This window comes from Chelonia mydas, chromosome 1 (genome assembly GCF_015237465.2).
Source record: "Chelonia mydas isolate rCheMyd1 chromosome 1, rCheMyd1.pri.v2, whole genome shotgun sequence".
NCBI lineage: Eukaryota > Metazoa > Chordata > Testudines > Cheloniidae > Chelonia > Chelonia mydas.
In genome coordinates, this window is record NC_057849.1 from 324,210,232 (window position 1) to 324,229,407 (window position 19,176).

General features: G+C 42.0%; 1 protein-coding gene across 9 annotated transcripts in view; it reads left to right on the forward strand.

The window, feature by feature from the left end:
- Window positions 1-19,176, forward strand: part of PHTF2 (putative homeodomain transcription factor 2) — a 180,945-nt gene that overhangs the window by 7,293 nt on the left and 154,476 nt on the right. For all 9 annotated transcript variants that reach the window (XM_007063795.4, XM_043552161.1, XM_043552155.1 and 6 more), the window contains one exon: window positions 18,930-19,009. In XM_007063795.4, the coding sequence (XP_007063857.3) occupies window positions 18,965-19,009 (45 nt within the window). In that variant the 5' untranslated portion in view covers window positions 18,930-18,964. The remainder of the gene's footprint in view (window positions 1-18,929; window positions 19,010-19,176) is intronic.

The following is a 19,176-nucleotide window of genomic DNA, read 5'->3' on the forward strand; positions in this document are numbered from 1 at the left end:
GACCAGACCTCCTGTCATAAGCCAATGGCCAGATACTCCATTTGAAAGCATTTTTTTCCCATGGTTCCGTTTGCATGAGTTAACCTGTTCAACAACATGTGTTTGACTAGTGTCAAACAGCAGATATGAATCCACACACAGTACTTACCCACAAGAATGGAAATGTTTTTCTATATGGAGTCTTACCAAACAGCTCACTCCCTGCACCATGCCACTACCAGTGATGTTAGAGTACCTTTTTAGAGCTGAAGAACAAGAACTCAGGACTGCCCTTAAGCTCTATCAAGGTACACCTCATGGCGATTAACACCTTCCATGACAAGATTGATGGATTCTTGACATTTACACATCTGACTACAAAACGCTTTCTGGCTGGCCTCCAGAATCTTTACCTTGAAGTACACTCACCCACATAGGATCTGAACTTAGTGCTCAAGGGACTAATGAGACCCCTCTTCAAGTCACTGGCTACCTGCTCATTACTACACATGTCTATGAAGGTAACATTCCAGGTGGTTATCACATCTGCTAGAAGGGTTAGAGAGATTAGCGGACTAATGGCCAATCCACCCTACACAACCTTTTTCAAGGACAAGGTCATGCTGCGACCTTATCCGAAATTCCTCCCCAAAGTGACGTCAACCTTCCACGTCACCAACCTATTAATCTCCCTACATTTTTACCCTAAACTGCACAAAATCTCACAGGAAGCAGCACTGCACACCTTGGATGTGCGAAGGGCTATAGCCTTCTACCTAGACAGAATGAAACCTTTCCGTAAATCCATAAGGCTGTTTGTCTTGACTACTGAATGATCCAAATATCCAAACAGCGGCTTTCTAAGTGAATATCTAACTGCATTAGCTTATGCTACCACACGCATAAGATAGAACCCCCAGCGGGGATCAGATCCCATTCTGCTCAGGCTATGGCAACATCTGTGGCATTTCTGCACAATGTACCCATTTTGGAAATTTGTAGCGCCACCACAGGGCATCAAAACATACTTTTGTCAATCACTGTGCCATTACACAGGACTCCAGGGCAGATGCCATACTAGGCCTTATGGTCCTTTCCACTTCTACTATGCACATAACTCCAAAGTCCCCTCAACCATAAGGGGTACTGCTCTACATTCACCTGAAGTGGAGCCCCCTCCCCCCAGGGAGAGCACTCGAAGAAGAGAGGGCTACTTACCTTGTGCAGTGGCTGAGGCTCTTCGAGATGTGTCCCCCTGTGGGTGCTCCACTACTCACCTCCTCCCCTCTGCTTTGGTGTTCGAAACTAGGACTCTACAGTAGAGAAGGAACTGAGGGGATCTGGTTGTGTGTGCGCTGAACAAGACTCCAACAGCGCCTCAAGGCAGTTACTGCACGTGCGTGGCCCAACCAGGCACTGCAACAGAAAATTTCTGTACAATCAACATGGTCTGTACCATCAATGCAATTAGTACTAATCAGTGAGGCTAACGCTGCTGAAGCAGTCTACTGTGCTAACATGGCTGGCACTGTCAGAACCTTTTGATGCTGTCTCTCCATTCTCTTAGGCTGATTGTCGGCACCAGGAGCTCCCCTGGTACAGTTGGCACTGATTGTATCCTTGGCATTTTGACCACCTTATCCAGTACCATCTATTGATTATAGGGGGTCTCCTTTACTGATACCTCCTTCAACCTCAATGGGCCAAGTGTGCCCTCCACACACATCTGCATCAGCAGTCTGGCATCACAACAGTGACTTCGTACCTAGGAAATAGTGGTCTTATAAGGAAGCCACTGTATGGTGCCCTTTTCCATGGGTGACCCAGGCTTTACTGGTCATGGCTGGTCAAAGAGAATTTGGATGTTTGTCAGTGTCCCATGCTGAAAAGAGTTCCTTCTCAACTTTGAGAAGCCCCTGAACGAGTTCCTTAACCAGTCCTTCCGCTATCCAGGTTGGACCTTTATTGAGAGAGGAGAAATAATGGAGGAACACACAGATGTCCCTCCATATCTTGTCACTGTCTGTGGACGATATATTCATGCCTGAGTGTCTCTCTCCTCCCCCAGAGAATTACAAGCTATTTCAGGATTTGATGAGACAAGTGGCCAATTCTCTGGGAATTCAGATAACTCAACAGAGAATCGGCAAACCATCCTTTACATTTTACAGATCCCAGCTCTGAGAAGGGGTGCCCTTCCAATTAATGAGGCTTTTGTGGAGCTATCAAACTCTGGCAGACCCTAGCATCCATTCCACTGACTGCCAAGAGAGTGGATAGACATCAAGTCCCCCAGAAGGACTTTGATTACTTCTTCACTCATGCCAATCCCAGTTCAGTGATCACAGCCGCATTTGAACGCTTGTGCCCATCACACCCTAAATTCGTCCTAAAGACAAGGAGCATGAGAGACTCAGCCTCTGTGGCAGAAAGGTTTATTCCACATCAAAAGAAGGTGGCAAATTATCAAGCTGTCTTGCCCAAGTATAATTTTAATTTCTCTGCAATTGCTAAATTTGTGGACAAACTACCAGAAGACTAGAGAGAGCAGTGTATGTCTGAAGTCTCTGAAGGACACTTTGTGCAAGGATTTTGCTCCAGCCAGCAACTGATTCAGTGGATATGGCTGCATGATTCATGGCCTTTGGAATTGATGTAAGATGTTCCTCCTCGCTCCAGGCGTCAGGAATTCCAAAAGAGCTGCAAAACTCAATTGAAAATCTGCCATTTGAGGGCTCTAGGCTATTCTTTGAATTTTTTTTATCCTCTCCTTTTTGCTATTAGTTTAATGTCCTCCTGACTACTCAGGCAGGCCTGTCCCTGAGGAGCTTGTTTCCCCTTCTACTGAGGTGGAGGCCATCCAAATTATATAGCTCTTTCCCTACAGAAGGAGGACCAATGTTCCATCAAACCAAAATCCTCCTCCACTTATTTAGGCAGCAGTTCATTTCCAGAATCTCCTGCCTTCTGTCTTCCTATGATACAAGCACCAGAATTGTCTGGTCTCTGGGGTTTTACATCGACCCTAACGGGATGCGACCTAGTTACAGTGCCATTCTCCCGAGCAGACACAAACTTAGGGCCAATCCCTTTCTGGGCTTTAGCTGAATCCAGAACCAGCTCTGAGACAACTACACTATCCTCAACCATCACAGGCTGAAAGGCGCCTTCTGTCTGCTCCACAGACAAAGAAGAGCCAGGCACGCTTTCTCCTTTACCAGAAACACAGCTTGGGATCTCATTCCCCTTGTCCCAGCACACAAGACTGGTCACAGACAACTCCTTGGAGATCAGGGTAGCTCCCTCCATAGGCAAGTCAATACCCCTGACAGACACAGGCACATTTCCTTCACTGTCACAATTCTCCACCCAGGTAATAGGTAAGGTACAGGGACACTCATCTTCCACTCTCCTCGCCTTCCCACACTGCTGACTAGACACAGCCATCAGTTCACAAGGCTGCCTAGGCTCATCCAGACTTTCCTTACCAAGCACCTTGCCACTCCCAACAGATCACCTGCCCTGCCTGTGTCTCCCCCCACTCAGCTGGGGTCTCAGCTCCCACTGGGCTCAGCGCTGCCCTTGCTGTCCTAATGGGGGTAGGCAGCGAGCTCCCTGCTTTCCTCACTGCATCAGAGACAGCCTGAGCTCCCTCTCCAATGTGCAAGGGGGGCGGGGAGCCCCAGGGGTCTTGTTGCAGGCAGGCAGGTAGCATAAGCCGAGCAGCTCCTCCCCCCTGCCAGCCAGGTCATCTGCATTTTCACTGACCATTTCTCTCTCCACCGATTGGTTCCCTGGATTCAAATTCAAACCCTTGGCAGTTACCGGAGCAGGGCCTGGATCCTGTCCCAAAGAGACAGTCACTCCACAACAGGGTCTCGCAGCTGGTATCCTGGAGCACCCCAACAGCCAGCCAGCCCGACCCCTCCTGGGTCTGCACAGGAGACATAGGCAGGGTGAGGGCTTCATCCCTAGGACCCTCACCCAGCTCACGCAGCCCCTCAGCATCTGAGGCTGCACCACCCAGGGCCTGACAACAGTTCTCTCTGTCCCAGGATCTCGCCACCTCAGGAATGTCTCCCCATTGACCATCACCTTCTGCTCCCACTGGAGGTCCGAGGGGCCTGGCCCCAGGAAACTCCACACAGACATATAGGTTGGGGTCAGGAGTGGGAGCCTGTCCACCTCCCCACCCATCTGGCTGACAGAGTCTTGTGGGAAAGGAAGAATCTCAGAGAAGATGATTGGACATTCCTCTTTCATATGTTTCCAAGTTCCCTGAAGTCATCTATTATCTGTAAGATACCTTGCAATGAAATAGCTGTAGTGCTTATATGAACCATCACCAATGGATCCTTGCCCGTCGACTTTAGAAGCTCTTCCAATCTTAGAGTGAGGTCTTGTATCTTGGGTCCAGGAAGGCAGCACACTGTCCTTTTGTCTGCCTGTCCCTTGCAGAATGTTCTTTTGCATACATGCACAAGTAGCTGGTGGTTACAACCCTATTTCAGTGGGGGTTCCTTTTCTAGACCCAGAACTGAGAATGACATTTTTAACATGTGTCCAGGACAGATTGGGGTGCCCATTTTGGTACACTCAAGGCATAAGTTCATTGGTAATGCTAAGAAGTCTCGCTTCACACAAACATGCTGGAGCTGCAGGTGATTCGCTGAGCAAGTGAGATGTTTATGCCCACTCTCAGGAATTGGGTAGTGCCATGTGTGTGAGAGCCAATTGGTTATGTCAGGAAGCTCTCCGTTGTTGGAACATATGGATTAAGAATTGCGTGTCTGTTTAAAAGCCTTCCATCTCCTGGGAGAGAGAGACGCCATTGTTAAAACCTGCTGAGGGAGTCATGTGGACCATCATGAGTGGTCCATCGGAAAAGGACATACTCCTTGTGATCTTTCAGCAGTGGGGAACCCCATTAATAGATTGACTATGATAGATCTCAACAACAAATGCAAGAAGTTTTGCTCATGGGCAAGTCCACAGGCTGGTTCAGTCACAGTCCCCATTTTCTCCCATGGTTTGGTTGGCTACTTATATACATTCTCTCAACCCCAGGGTAATCAGGAAGCTAAGACAAGATAAAGCAACATTGATTTTAATAGCTTCATCTTGGCCAAGACTATGCTGCATCGAGTCTCCATCAGCCCTCCAGTAATGTTACCTCTCATCAAGGATCTCCTATTTCAGAACCAGCGTCAGTCACTGCACCCAAACCTTCGGTGTCTCCTTCAGGTTCTTACTGCATGGATGATGATTGGCTAAATGATCATGAGAAACTTTGCTCTACAGATGTTCAGGAAAGATTCCACTAGGGCCACCTATGCTGCAAAGTGGAAAAGATTTTTCTCTTTGGGAGCCATCTCATCTAGTCTAATATAAGACTAATGTGCTACTGCATGGACATTAGCCATATACTAGATTACTTATTGCATGTGGAATCATTTGGCCTTTTGATTAGCTCTCTAAGGGTTCATCTAGGGTCTGTATCTGTGGCTTTACCACTGATAGAGGGTGTTTTTGTTTTGTTTTTTTTTTTCTCACCCTCTGGTGTTCAGTTTTCTGAAAGACTTAGTCTCTCTCATCCAGTACTAGTGTGGGATCTTAACCTGTCCTGTCCAGATTAATGGTGTCTCTTTTAGAACCCCTGGAGACTACGCCTTTGTCTCGGCTGTCTATGAAAACTGAGTTTCTGGTAGCAGTTGCTTCTGCCAGAAGAGTTTCAGAGCTCCAGGCTCTCCTAATTGACCCTTCCTATATGGTCTTTTATAAGGATAACCTTTCTCTCAGTCCACATCCTAAATTCATACCAAAGGTGGTGTGAGCTTTCCACATGAACTCATCTTTTTCAGCTTTCAGCCTTCTTTCCAAAACCATACTCATCTAAAGCAGAGGGAAAACTTAACACCTTACGTGTGTATTGTGCTTTGGCATTCTATATCAACTGTACTAAGTTGTTCAAAGCCTCTACCGGGCTATTTGCATGTTATGCTTGATAAATTAAAGGAGAACCAGTAGCAGCTCAGCGTATCTCAACTGTCTCTCTAACTTTATCAAACTTTTGTTTTGAACTTGTGACAGTCACTCCTCCACCGAGAATAATGGCTCAGTCTGCTTCTTCAACCTTTCTGAGTAACCATCCTTTTATGGACATTTGTAAAGCAGCAATGTGGTCTTCTGTGCATACGTTTTCAAGATGTTTTGATATCACTCAGACCTCTTGAGACAATGCCAGTTTCAGCAAATTGGTGCTTCAGATCTGAAGTTCTACCACTTGTTTGGGAACTGCTACAGAGTCATCTAAAGTGGAATGTAAGATTTACAATCCACTCAGAGAAAGTTTCTCTCTTGCAGTAACCGCTCTTTGAGATATGTTGTGCACATAGACATTCCACAACTCTCCCACCTTTCACACTATTTCAGACAATGTTTCAGAAGTGGCGAGATGGGACACAGAGGGAGGCGGCAGATATGTCCCCCACTTATGCCCTCAGCTGGGCACACAAAGAGAGATGAAGTGTGTGCCCTGCCTAGTGGTACGGCTGGCAAGAGTCTCCTACTTGAGTCCCCTGGGCGTGCACACTCCACTTTAGATGGGTATCTGTGCACAGCACATCTCAAATAACATTATTGCAGGTGAATAATCAAAAGTTTTAATGTCTTTAATCTCAATGTCTAGTGTCATGAAACAGTTGTCTAACCCCCTGTCGTTTGACCCCCTTAATAATTTCCTGCAATTGTAAATCTTCAAAAAATCTGAGAAAAATAAGTTTTGTCAAAATTATAGAAAATAAAAATCATTGTGCCAAACCTAATTTTAAGCACCAACATGTTTTTAGCATCATCCTCTGTTCTTCTGTAAACTTCTGAAATTCAGAAGAACATGGATTCTTGTGCTTATCTCTGGCGTTCCCATCTGAGTGAGAATACTGCAATTCACAACTACTTGAATTGCTATGGGGAAGCTCAGAGCACATGTGCATGGCGTACAGATTCACTCCTGAGATTGAGAACATAACTGATTTCATTTTAACCTTGTAGCAGTTAGTTAAAAGAAAACAGTCCTTTGAGATTCTTTTATCATTCACCAAGACCTCATCTTATTGTGAACATCTGCCACATAAAGGACAGCTGAACATAATTTCAAAGGATGAAACCTTCCTGAAGCATTGTTAAGAGGAGATCGTCTAAGTTTAACAGAGGGTGCTTTCTCTCATAGGTACGCTGTGCTGCTCCAGTATTCTTCTGGTCTGTAGGGGTCCGGAATGAAGTCTATGGATAGAGAACAGAGATGACTTTGACAGTATATATCTTTGAATTAAAAGAATAAAACCTCAATAATGTTTGTTGAATTGAATGATCTGTGGGGAAACAAAATGTTCAAAGTAGTACGTGTTGGGATGTTGCATATGCCTTCTTGCTGTGTAACATTTGGATGACAAATGTTTTTTAAATATAATCATTAGACTTTGTTATGCATATGTAGATATCCATTAAATTGTCAGTGGATCTACAACAATAGGTATTGTTTGAATGTTAAGGGGGGATGTCAGTCAGCATTAATACAGGTTTTTTTCCTCCCCATCACATACAGATACTTGTAAGGGGATTTTTGGCAATTACCTTCAAAGATGATATGCAGTACCCAACCTTTCTTTGTAAATGGGGTCATTTGAGACACCGACAATGGAAATGTGCCCAAAAGGGTAGATAACAACAACACATTTGTGGAATGATTGATTGAACTATGAATTCTGTGCAGCCTCATTATGTCAGATAGAAAGAAAGATTTTGAACAAGAAAGTAATTGTAAGAGAGAACATAGGAACTAGAAATTCTGTTACTGAAACGGATCTGAAGTCCATCTAGTCCAGTATTGCATTTTGAATAGTGGCCAGCACCAGTTGCTTCACAGATGGAGTAAAAAAAACCCTAATAGGCAGATGTGGGATAATCTGGCCCTTCACATTAGGTTTCATCCTGATTTCTAATAGAGATTGTCTTAAACTTTGAAGAATAAGGTTTAATATTCCTTCCAAAATTTAATTTTTGTTATCCATATAAATATCCAATCCCTTTTTGAATCTTTAGTTTTTGACCTCAAAGACTGGTGGTGGTGATAGAAATGTAGGGCTGGAGGGGACCTCAGGAGGTCTAGTGTGGCCCTCTGCACTGAGGCAGGATCAAGTATACTTAGATTATCCCTGACAGATATTTCAATAACCTGTTCTTGAAAACCTCTAATGATGGTGATTCCACAACCTCCCTTGGAAGCCTTTTTTAGCGCTGAATTATCCTTATGGTTAGAAAGTTTTTTCTTACTATCTAACCTAAATCTCCCTTCCTGTAGATTAAGCTGGTTACTTCTTGTTAAACTCTCCCTGATCATTGAGAACAACTGATCATTGTCCTTTCTTATAGCAGCCCTTAACATAAGTCTTCAAATATCAGATTTCTCCTCAGTCTTTTTCTCAGGACTAAACAGGCCCATTTTTTTTTAACCTTTCCTCACAGGTCAGGTTTTCTAACCCTGCTCCTCCCCACCACCCAAGCCTTTTCAGCAGTCCTACTGCCTAGCCAGTTATTCTCCATTTTGCATTTGTGTGTTCCACGGTCTAATTATCCATTGTGTGAAAGGATTTCCTTTTAATCAGTTTTGAATTTGCTACCGTTTTGAATTTCACTCACTGACCACTCATTCTGGTTTATCTTCTTTATGCCATTCAATATTTTATATACTTTTATTATGATTATATTTGTTGTCTTTCTAAAGTAAACAGTCCCGTTTTTTCAGTTTCATGAAGAGTTTTCCATGTCCCATATCATCCTCGGAGACCTTCTCTGAATGCCTATTAATTCTGCAATATCCTTTTTGAGGTGATGTGACCAGTAATGCACACAGTATTCAAGAATAGGATGCATCATTGATTAATATAATGGCATTATAATATTTTTACGAGTTATTCTCTGTTCCATTCCTTATGCATCCAGATGTCTTGTCTTGTTTCGCTTTTTAGACTCCATCTGCACATTGAGCAGAAGTCTTCACTGAGTTGTTTATGAAGAAGCCAGAGTTCCTTTCCTAGGTTGATAGCAATTGAGTAAGAACCTTGTAAGGTGTATGTGTAGTTTTGTTTCCCTCTTGTATGTATTACTTTGGATTTATCAGCATTGAACTCTATTGGCCTTCATATTGCAATTCATTTAGTTTGGCTGGTTCTCTGAAGTTGATCCCCAGTCCTTTCTAGTTTTGACTAATGAACATGCATAGCTTTGTCATATATACGTTTTGCTGCTTTGCTACTTGCTTCCTTTTCCAGATCATTAATAAATTATAGTAAAACAACACTGGATGTAGTACAGAATCTTGAGGCACCCTGTTAACCTTTTGTCATGATGAATATCAATCATATATAATCCTACCTCTTGTTTTTAGTTTTTGACCCGTGGCAATACGCTGCCTCTCACTTGTACCAACTATTTTCTCTAGTAGCCTCTTGTGAGGAACGTAATCCAAAACCTTTTGAAAGTGTAAAGTTTTATCAGCCATTTCTCCTCTATCACTTACTTCACTGATGTGTTCAAAGAGCGTTAATAGATTAGTGAGATACAAGTTTCCTGTGGAGAAACTGCTGGTTCGACCTATCATATACTGATCTTTCAGATAGTTTAAAAAAACAGAATAGTAAAATATCATTTAAACCAGTTGTCCAATACAGATGTAAGGCTTGCTGCTCTGCAATTCCTCAGATTCTCTGCCCCCCCACAAGAACTTTTTTAAAATATAGGCACAGTATTTAGAGGTTGCATGTTTTTGTTAGCAGCTCAGTCACTTGATACCTAAGTTCCTTCACAAGCTCAGTTGATTAAAGTTTTCAGCACATTCTATAAACAGCAATCTGGGAGTGGTTTTCTGCTTCCTGCATGCACTCATTAACATACCACAGCTTTGTCATACCAATTTCTTGCTACAGATCCACACTTAAAAATGTGTGGTATTATGGCTCTGCAGACAGGTGGCCAAGAAGATCATCACTCGGGGTGGGGGAAAGGGGAACAACCACTGTTTCTGGCTTTTGTTTTTGACCATTTATTAGGCATACAGCATACCTGACTTGTATGCACAGTTTTGGTCATTTTACAGTTGTGGGGAAATACTCAACTAGTACATCTAGAAAGGCATATATTAAAAGTATGTTAACGTATTTGCTCTGCAGTAGATGTACTTAATATTTTAGGGATTTTTTTTTAAAAAAAATCACACTGATAGAATGTATTTTGGGAAAAGAATAAGTGTAAACTTATTTTTTTCATAGCTTTTATCTGAGCAACTTTCTATTCTGCAGTATCATAGTAGCAGTAGCAAACATACAGGGCTGAACATTGGTGAGAAGGCAGAATTGGAGGTCAGCCATATCTGGTGTATGTTTTTAAAATGGAATATGATATTAATGATGGCTTGGTTTATTGTAGACTACCTAGCAATGGAAACCAGGGTAGTTGGACTAACAGGAATGATTTAATACAAAGGGTAAAAAGCACAGTTAAATAGAAATATAAAACAAGTCTGTACTCTTTGCTTTAAGAAACTGATCTTGCGCTACTGAGTTCAGTGGGAATGTTGCCATTGTTTGTAATAAGAGTGAGATCACACCCTAACAGCATATGGCTAAATAATATATGTTGTAGCATGTCAAAGACATGAAGACTCTATAGAGATGTAGAAAACTCTCAACTTTTAAGTGCAGAATTGACTGAGAAGATGACAAACTGCCACCCTAAATTAGGTGCGAAATAATGCAGATTATTTGCATGGGTGTTTTCACTGGGGCAATGCATGCAATACCGCCATATTTTAAAATATCTAAGAATGTTCAGTGATTTAGTTGATTGGATTAGCTAAATTTCCTAATACATTTCAAGTCCTGTATAATGTATAGTGATAACTTTCACAGTATAAAAAATTATGGTTAAGGTTGCATACAACCTTTCATTAAACCTGTTTTCACTCACAATTTTTTAAAGAGTCATTTGTTTATGTTAATGTTCCTACTTAATCTCAAACCAGAGAGAATGTTTTTGTGACCTCTTGCCAAAGTCTCTGACAACTTTTTAGCCAGCTCTTAGAACCAGTACTGTCTTCGTTCTCCTTTACCTGTCAGCTGCCTTTGACACAAGTCAACCATACTTTCCTTCTTAAAATCTTGTCCTTCCTTAGATTCCGGTTCTTTTTCTGTTTCTCTAACTGCTCTTTCAGTTGTCCTTTAGAGGATCCTCCTCCTCCTCCTCCTCTTCTAGCCCCCCCTCCCTTCAGCTTTCTGTGGGGGTTTCCCAGGACTCTGTCCCTGGTCCTTCTCTTCTCCCTCTACCCCTTATCTCTGGGTAATCTCACCTGCAAACACAAATTCAACCACCATCTGTATGTGGATGATTCACAGATCTATCTTTACTCCAGTTCTGTCTAAATTACAATCTTGGTCTGTGTCTGACACCCCCTCATGGATGTATTTCCATCAGCTCTGGCTCAACATGGCTAAAACAGAGCTCTTAATCTTACCCCCAACCCTCCCCTCCTTTCTTGATCATTGTGAACAACACCACCATTCTGTCTGTCACTCAGGCCCATAACCTGGATGTCATCTTTGACTCATACTGGATGTGAAGAACTAGAGAGACAGTCTGTCAGGGCCTTTGTTTAAAATGCTGCAACCAAACAGTTACCTTTTGTGTTTGCTAGTTTAAAGATGCAGACAGCTTTACTGTTTAACCATTTAAAGACAGATGGTGAACCCACAGCATAGGCTGTTCTGCTCGAGGTGGGCTGCCCCAACCCCATGTGTGTAATATCATATTATTTGAGCTAGCATGGCCCATTGGAGCTGCACCTGTTCCCTAGATGTCCTCGCAACTCACCCACCCAAGGACAAAGGGTGAAGTGGGCTAGTACAGAATCTCAGTACAGGACTCCCACATGGACAGCCTCTCACAGAACCACAGTTAATGTAAGATAGGAAACTAGTTTTCTCTTCAAGTGACTGTCTACACAGATTCCTTTCTTGGTGACTAACAAGCAGTTACCTGTTTGGAGGTGTTTCAGAGCTTTCCCCTTGCACTTCTACAGTGCCCTAGGGTTAGTAGGTGCTGGCTTCTTACTCCTGTGAACCATGTGCTTCATGACTTGTGTGGCTATTTATGGGCTGCAGTTGCCATATCCCTAATGATCTAGGACAGTTTAAGAAATCCCTAGAGAAGCTTGCACCTCACTTTTCCTTGCCAAAATAACGATGTAGAAAGACTGTATCAATCTCTTTGACCTGACCTGGTCTGTCCTGTCTCCACCTTTTTCCTCCTTAAAGTGTCTCTACTTAAGGGGCAGTTTGTCAGGGCATGTCTTGAGGGGGAAAATGTATGCATCTGGATTATGGTCCCTTAGTTGCTTTCTGTCACAATGTCTTCTACACTGTTTACAAATTATAAATAAATTGTAGGAAGTATTGAGCCATCTGTCACAGGCTTGGTAATTGTAAGCATATACTGTGCAGGTGAACTTGAACAAATTACTTCAGGTCCTGCTAGAAGATCTTTTCAAACCAGCTCAGCATTTGTATCTCAACCTAGCCTCAATCTTTGTATCTTGCCTTGTGGATAAAACAACTGATCAATTGTACCAAATGGGGTTTGAACATTTTCAGCCACCTTGTATCCTGTAGCTGTTAAGGGTATAGCTGTTATAGGGGAAAAATGCACATATTTGTAGAAAGAATGGCAAATCTGCTTTGCTCAGTGCCCCAGGAGGGGTCAAAAGATTGACTCTTCCACGTGACCCCACTGTTCTTGCCAAGCTTGGGTGGTCACATATCCGTTCTCTCCTCTTCAAAGTATAAAACTGTTTACATAGGTTGGGAAAAAAAAAATCACTTCTCCCCACAAAAAGCTAGAATAACATGTTTGTGGATGATGGAATTAATCTTTCAACCTGGGAGCAAATTGTGGGGTTACAGTATAGCACCAAAGCAACTGCTATTTCAACCCTTTGCAACTTTTTTGATCCTAGTGTATGGGGTACCTGCCCACTAGATTCATCTAAGTACAGTTCCAATGATCTTAACTGGCCAGACTCCAGTGGCCAGCTAAACATCAGCCTACCTGGACCTGTGTGGAGGCCCCAAAGTGTGGCTTCTCTGTCTGCCATAAAAGCCTAAGGGCCCTAGACAGAGGAAATAGATGGCTTACAAATATCGCAAGTTTGTCTGGAAGAGTCTCAAACAGCTAAAAATAACTAAATTGAAAGAGTTCAGTGCTTAATTTTAAGAATGCAGCTATCCAAAATTTCTTGATTTCTAAACCTTAACTATCTAACATTTATGAAATGCCCTTGTAACAATTTGTCTTAATGGACAATTTGTCTTAATCATTCCTTTGATTTTCATAGTTAATTAAATAACTTGGATATTATCTCAAAATACTTCATTAAAAACAGGTTCTCTTAATTCTCAGTTCATCTGTCCTTTGTTATGCTGCATTTTATGGACACTAAATAGGTAAGAGGACAGTTAATATAACCATGTAATTTATTTTGTTTTAATTATATATACAAAAATCCAGATGAAAGTGTTTTTTGTAGGACTATAGATGCATTACATAACTTATGCAAATTCCACCAACCCTTGAATGATTCTTGAGGCGGTGCTTAGACTTTTGGGACTCTCTATACAATAAAATAGAAAAATATCTCTCTTTTAAAAATAAGGTTCTTTATTTTGTGCTGAATTTTCATTTTTTAAATTAGATTTACAACGTAATTAGTTAAGTGGAGCAAAGAATTCTCTAACTTGTTTTTCAGGGGAAACCTCTTATGCACTCTAGAATTCCTGAGATCAACATTTAATATTTAATAAATTTCAGTTTTAATGTTAAAATTAGCTACACATTAGCAAAAGGGCATCCTTTAAAAAATGGAAGTTAAATCCTAGTGAAGAAAATAGGAGCATAAACTCTGGCAAACGAAGTGTAAAAATATAATTAGGAAGGCCAAAAAATTTGAAGAGCACCTAGCCAGAGACTCAAAAATAATAGCAAATTTTTTTTAAGTACGTCCGAAGCCAGAAGACTGCTAAACAACCAGTGGGGCTACTGGATGATAGAGATGCTAAAGGACCACTCAAGGATGATAAGGCCATTGCAGAGAAACTAAATCAATTCTTTGCATTGGTCTTCACAGTTCAGGATGTGAGGGAGATTCCCAAACCCGAGCCATTCCTTTTAGGTGACAAATCTGAGAAACTGTCCCAGATTGAGGTGTCATAAGAGGAGGTTTTGGAACAAATTGATACACTAAACAGTTATTCACCAAGGCCAGATGGTATTCACCTAAGAGTTCTGAAGGAACTCAAATGTGAAATTGCAGAACTACTAACTGTAGTCTGTAACCTATCATTTTAAATCAGCTTCTGTACCAAATGAATGGAGGATAGCTAATGTGACACCAGTTTTTAAAAAGGGCTCCAGAGGTGATCCTGGCAATTACAAGCCCGTTTGCCTGGTACTGAAGTCAGGCTAACTGATTGAAACTATAGTAAAGAACAAAATTATCTGACATGTAGATGAACATAACTTGTTGGGGAATAGTCCAACATGTTTTTTGTAAAGGGAAATCATGCCTCACCAGTCGACTAGAATTCTTTGAGGGGGTCAACAAGCATATGGACAAGGGGGATCCAGTGGATATAGAGTATTTAGATTTTCAGAAAGCCTTTCACAAGCCCTCACCAAAGGCTCTAAAGCAAAGTAAGCTGTCATGGGATAAGAGGGGAAAGTCCTCTTATGGATTCGTAATTTTGTTAAAAGATAGGAACCAAAAGATAGGAATAAATGGTCAGTGTCAGAATGAAGAGCAGTAAATAGTGGTGTGCCCCAGGGGTCTGTACTGGGGCCACTTCTGTTCAACATATTCATAAATGATCTGGAAAAAGGAGTGAACACTGAGGTCGCGAAATTTTTGTAGATGATACAAAACTACTCAAGATAGTTATGTCCCATGCATACTGCGAAGAGCTACAAAAGGATCTTTCAAAACTAGGTGACTGGGCAACAAAATAGCCAATGAAATTCAGTGCTGATAAATGCAAAGTAATGCACATTGGAAAACATAATCTCAACTATACATATAAAATGATGGGGTCTAAATTAGCTGTTACCATTCAAGAAGGAGATCTTGGAGTCATTGTGGATAGTTCTCTGAAAACATCCACTCAGTGTGCAGCGGCAGTCAAAAAAATGAGCAGAATGTTGGGCATCATTAAGAAAGTGGTAGATAATAAGAAAATATATTGCCTCTATATAAATCCATGGTACGCCCACATCTTGAATACTGCGTGCATATGTGGTCGCCCCATCTCCCCCCCCCCCCCCCCCAAAAAAAAAAAAAAAAAAAAAAAAACGGAATTGGAAAAGGTTCAGAAAAGGGCAACAAAAATGATTAGGGATACGGAACGGCGTGTGTATGAGGAGAGATTAATAAGGCTGGGATTTTTCAGCTTGGAAATCAGATGACTAAGGGGGGATATGATAGAGGTGTATAAAATCATGACTGGTGTGGAGAAAGTAAATAAGGAAATGTTTACTCCTTCTCATAACACACGTACTAGAGGTCACCAAATGAAATTAATAGGCAGCAGGTTTGAAACAAGCAAAAGGAAGTATTTCTTCACACAACGCACAGTCAACCTGTAGAACAATTTGCCAGAGGATGTGGCGGCCAAGACTATAACAGGGTTCAAAAAAGAACTAGATAAATTCATGGAGGATAGGTCCATCAATGGCTGTTAGCCAGGATGGGCAGGGATGGTGTCTCTCGCCTCTGTTTGTCAGAAGCTGGGAATGGGTGACAGGGAATGGATCATTTGATTACCTTTTCTGTTCATTCCCTCTGGGGCACCTGACATTGGCCACTTTCAGAAGACAGGATACTAGGCTAGATAGACCTTTGGTCTGACCCAGTATGGCCGTTCTTAGGCATTATGTTTACTGAATTTTTTTAAAAATTCAATGGATGTAGTAAATACTACCATTTGATAGTTTAAAAAAATGCCTTTGCTTATCCCCTTAATATAGTTTTAGTTTACCCTTTCAGTGAGAAAATTGGCAGACTTTAAAATCATAATTAGCGTGGTCCCAACAGTAATTTTGTTAAAATATCCGGCTGCAAGTCTGAAATGGTCCTCCTTTGCATTTATAATGATCTGGTTCACTTTCTTGAATATACTGTTGACTTCACTAAATGCCACTATTTCCATGGAAAAGTACTTGTTGACAAATTCTAACAAGGCAATAATATAAAGCAATGGGTACAACTTTTCATTGTTTAAAAAAATAAAGATGATTTTATGTGCAATGTGAATCTTAGGAATTTAAATACTAAGAAATGCTGTGATTTTCTTTGAGAAGATAACCAATTTTCTAGATAAAAGAAAAGCAGTAGACCCTAATCTGTGTGGATTTCAGTAAAGCATTTGATACAGTTCCATGTGGGAAGTTAAGTTAAATTGGAGAAGATGGGGATTAAATTAGAACTGAAAGGTGAGTAAGAAACTAGTTTAAAGGGGAGACTATAACTAAGGCTATGTTTGTGTCACAGAGGTCATGGAAGTTACAGAATCCGACTTCCAGAAACCTCCGTGACGTTCTCAGGACTCTGGAGCTGACAGTAATGTGGCCCTGGGAGGGTTCCAGCGACAATCGATGGGGCCCCCCCCCCCCGCAAAGTTCCAGCACAGGTGATAGACTCCTGAGGGGACCCCTCCTCAGGGTTCCAGTTACAGGCGACAGCTTGCCTGGGGGGAGTGGGTCGCCTTGGGCAAGTGGCTGGGGTGTCCCGTTTTTCCTTTGGGAAATATGGTCATCCTGCAGCTCCCATGATTTCCCCCACAGCTCCCAGCCGACACGATGGTGGGGGAAATCATGGAGCCACAGCAGCAAAAGTCAGACAGATTACAGCTTCTGTGAATTTTTTTTTTTTTTTTTTGTTGCCTGTGACCTGTCCATGACTTTTACTAAAAAAACCCATGACAGAATCTTAGCCTTAACTATAACAGGTTATGCTGAAAGGTGAACTGCCAGGCCGGAGAGAGGTTATTAGTGGAGTTCCTTAAGGATTGGTCTTGGGACCAATCTTTATTTAACATTTTCATCCATGACCTTGGCACAAAAAGGGGGCGTTAATAAAATTTGTGGATGACACCTAATTGGTAGGTATTGTTAATATAGGAGGAGAACTGGCATGTTCTACAAGAAGATTTGCATGACCTTGAACACTGGAGAAAGAGACATGGGATGAAATTTAATAGTGCTAAATGCAAGGGACTAACAACAAGAATTTTTGCTTTAAGCAGGGGATTTATAAGTTGGAAGCAACAGAGTAGGAGAAAGACCTAGGTGTATTAGTAGATGACAGGGTGACAGTGAGCCTGTGAAAAAGGGTAATGCAATCCTAGGATGCACCAGGCGAGATATTCCAGTAGGGAAAGGGAAGGTTATTACTGTTGTACAAAGCATTGATGAGACCTCATCTGGAATACTATGTGCAATTTTGGTCTCCCATGTTTAAGAAACAGGTGCAGAGAATGGCTACTAAGATACTCTGAGGAATGGAGAATCTACCTTATGAGAGGAGGCTTACAGAACTTGGCTTGCTGAGCCTAACAGATGCTGAGGAGAGAGATGATTGCTCTCTTTGTAAATATATCAGAGGGATAAACACCCAGGGAGGGAGAGGAATTATTTACGTTCAGGGCCAATGTTGGCACAAGAACAAATGGTTATATACTGGTTGATGGCCAGTTTATAGGGTTGAAATTAGATCAAGGTTTCTGATCATCAGAGGAATGAACTTCAGGAACAGCCTCCCAAGGGGAGAAGAGAGGGCAAAAAACCAGACTAGTTTCAAGACCAAGCTTGATAAGTTTATGAAGGGGATTGTATGATGAGGTTGTGTACAATGGCATGAGGCCCATTGTTGACCGCTATTGGCAAATATCTCCAGTGGCAGGACACGGGATGCTAGATGGGGAGGGTTCCAAGTTACTACAGAGAATTCTTTCCCAGATGTCTGGCAGTGGGCATCATTGACCTGCTCAGGGTTTAACCAATTGCCATATTTGGGATTGAGAAGGAATTTCCACCCGATCAGGTTGGCAGAGACCCTGAGGGCTTTTTGCCTTCCTCTACAGTGTGGGGCATGGACTTTAGTAACTCAGCCACAGGTTATGGGTCTATTTCAGGAGTGGGTAGATGAGTTTCCGTGTCCTGCAATGTGCAGGTCAGACTAGATGATGATGATTGTCCCTTCTGGCTTTAACGGCCTATGCTTCCACACTGCAATAAAAGACCTATGGCATGGCTGTGGCTGGCCCAAGTCAGCTGGCTTTGGCTTGCAGGGCTCAGACTGCAGGCCTAAAAATTACAGTGTAGATATTCGGGCTCAGGCTGGAGCCTAGGCTCTGAAACCCCATGATGGGGGTGGGTCTAGGAGACTGAGCTCCAGCCTGAACCCATATGTCTGTTGCAAATTTTAGCCCTGCAGCCCAAGCCCTATGAGCCTATGAACCAGTTGATCCAGACTGAGACTTGGTACCATGGGTTTTTTTTATTGCAGTATAGATGTATCCTATGAGACTTAGCTGGGCAGTAAAGCTTACTTTGTTTGCCAGGTATGGATTACTTTACAGAGTGGAGAAAGCTCTTGTAATAGAAACTTCTGTCTCCTTACTATGGCAGCAGATTTTTGTTTAGATGTGGAAAACTTATTACTAAAATAATGAGACAAATGTGACGTAAGTATACCTGTAGACCACTTTCCTCTGCAGGTAACTAGAGTAGTTTACATGCCTGTTGATCAGTCTTTTCTTGGAAGGTGGAAGTAAAAATTGTCTGTCTTTCAACAGGCTAAAATGACTACCGTGCGAATGCAGTAGAATAAATGGCGTCAAAAGTAACGGATGCTATAGTCTGGTACCAGAAGAAGGTAAGCTTTTTAGTTAAAATGTGGTGTTGATGCTGGTGGTAGTGGTAAAAGAAAGGAAGGGGGATTTTGGTGGTGGTTGGGTTTTTGTTTTCTTTTTTTATATGAAGTTTTTTTTTTTTCTCTTGAAGTGTTGATTTGTGTAGTCTCTGGAAATGAGTAGCTCAAAC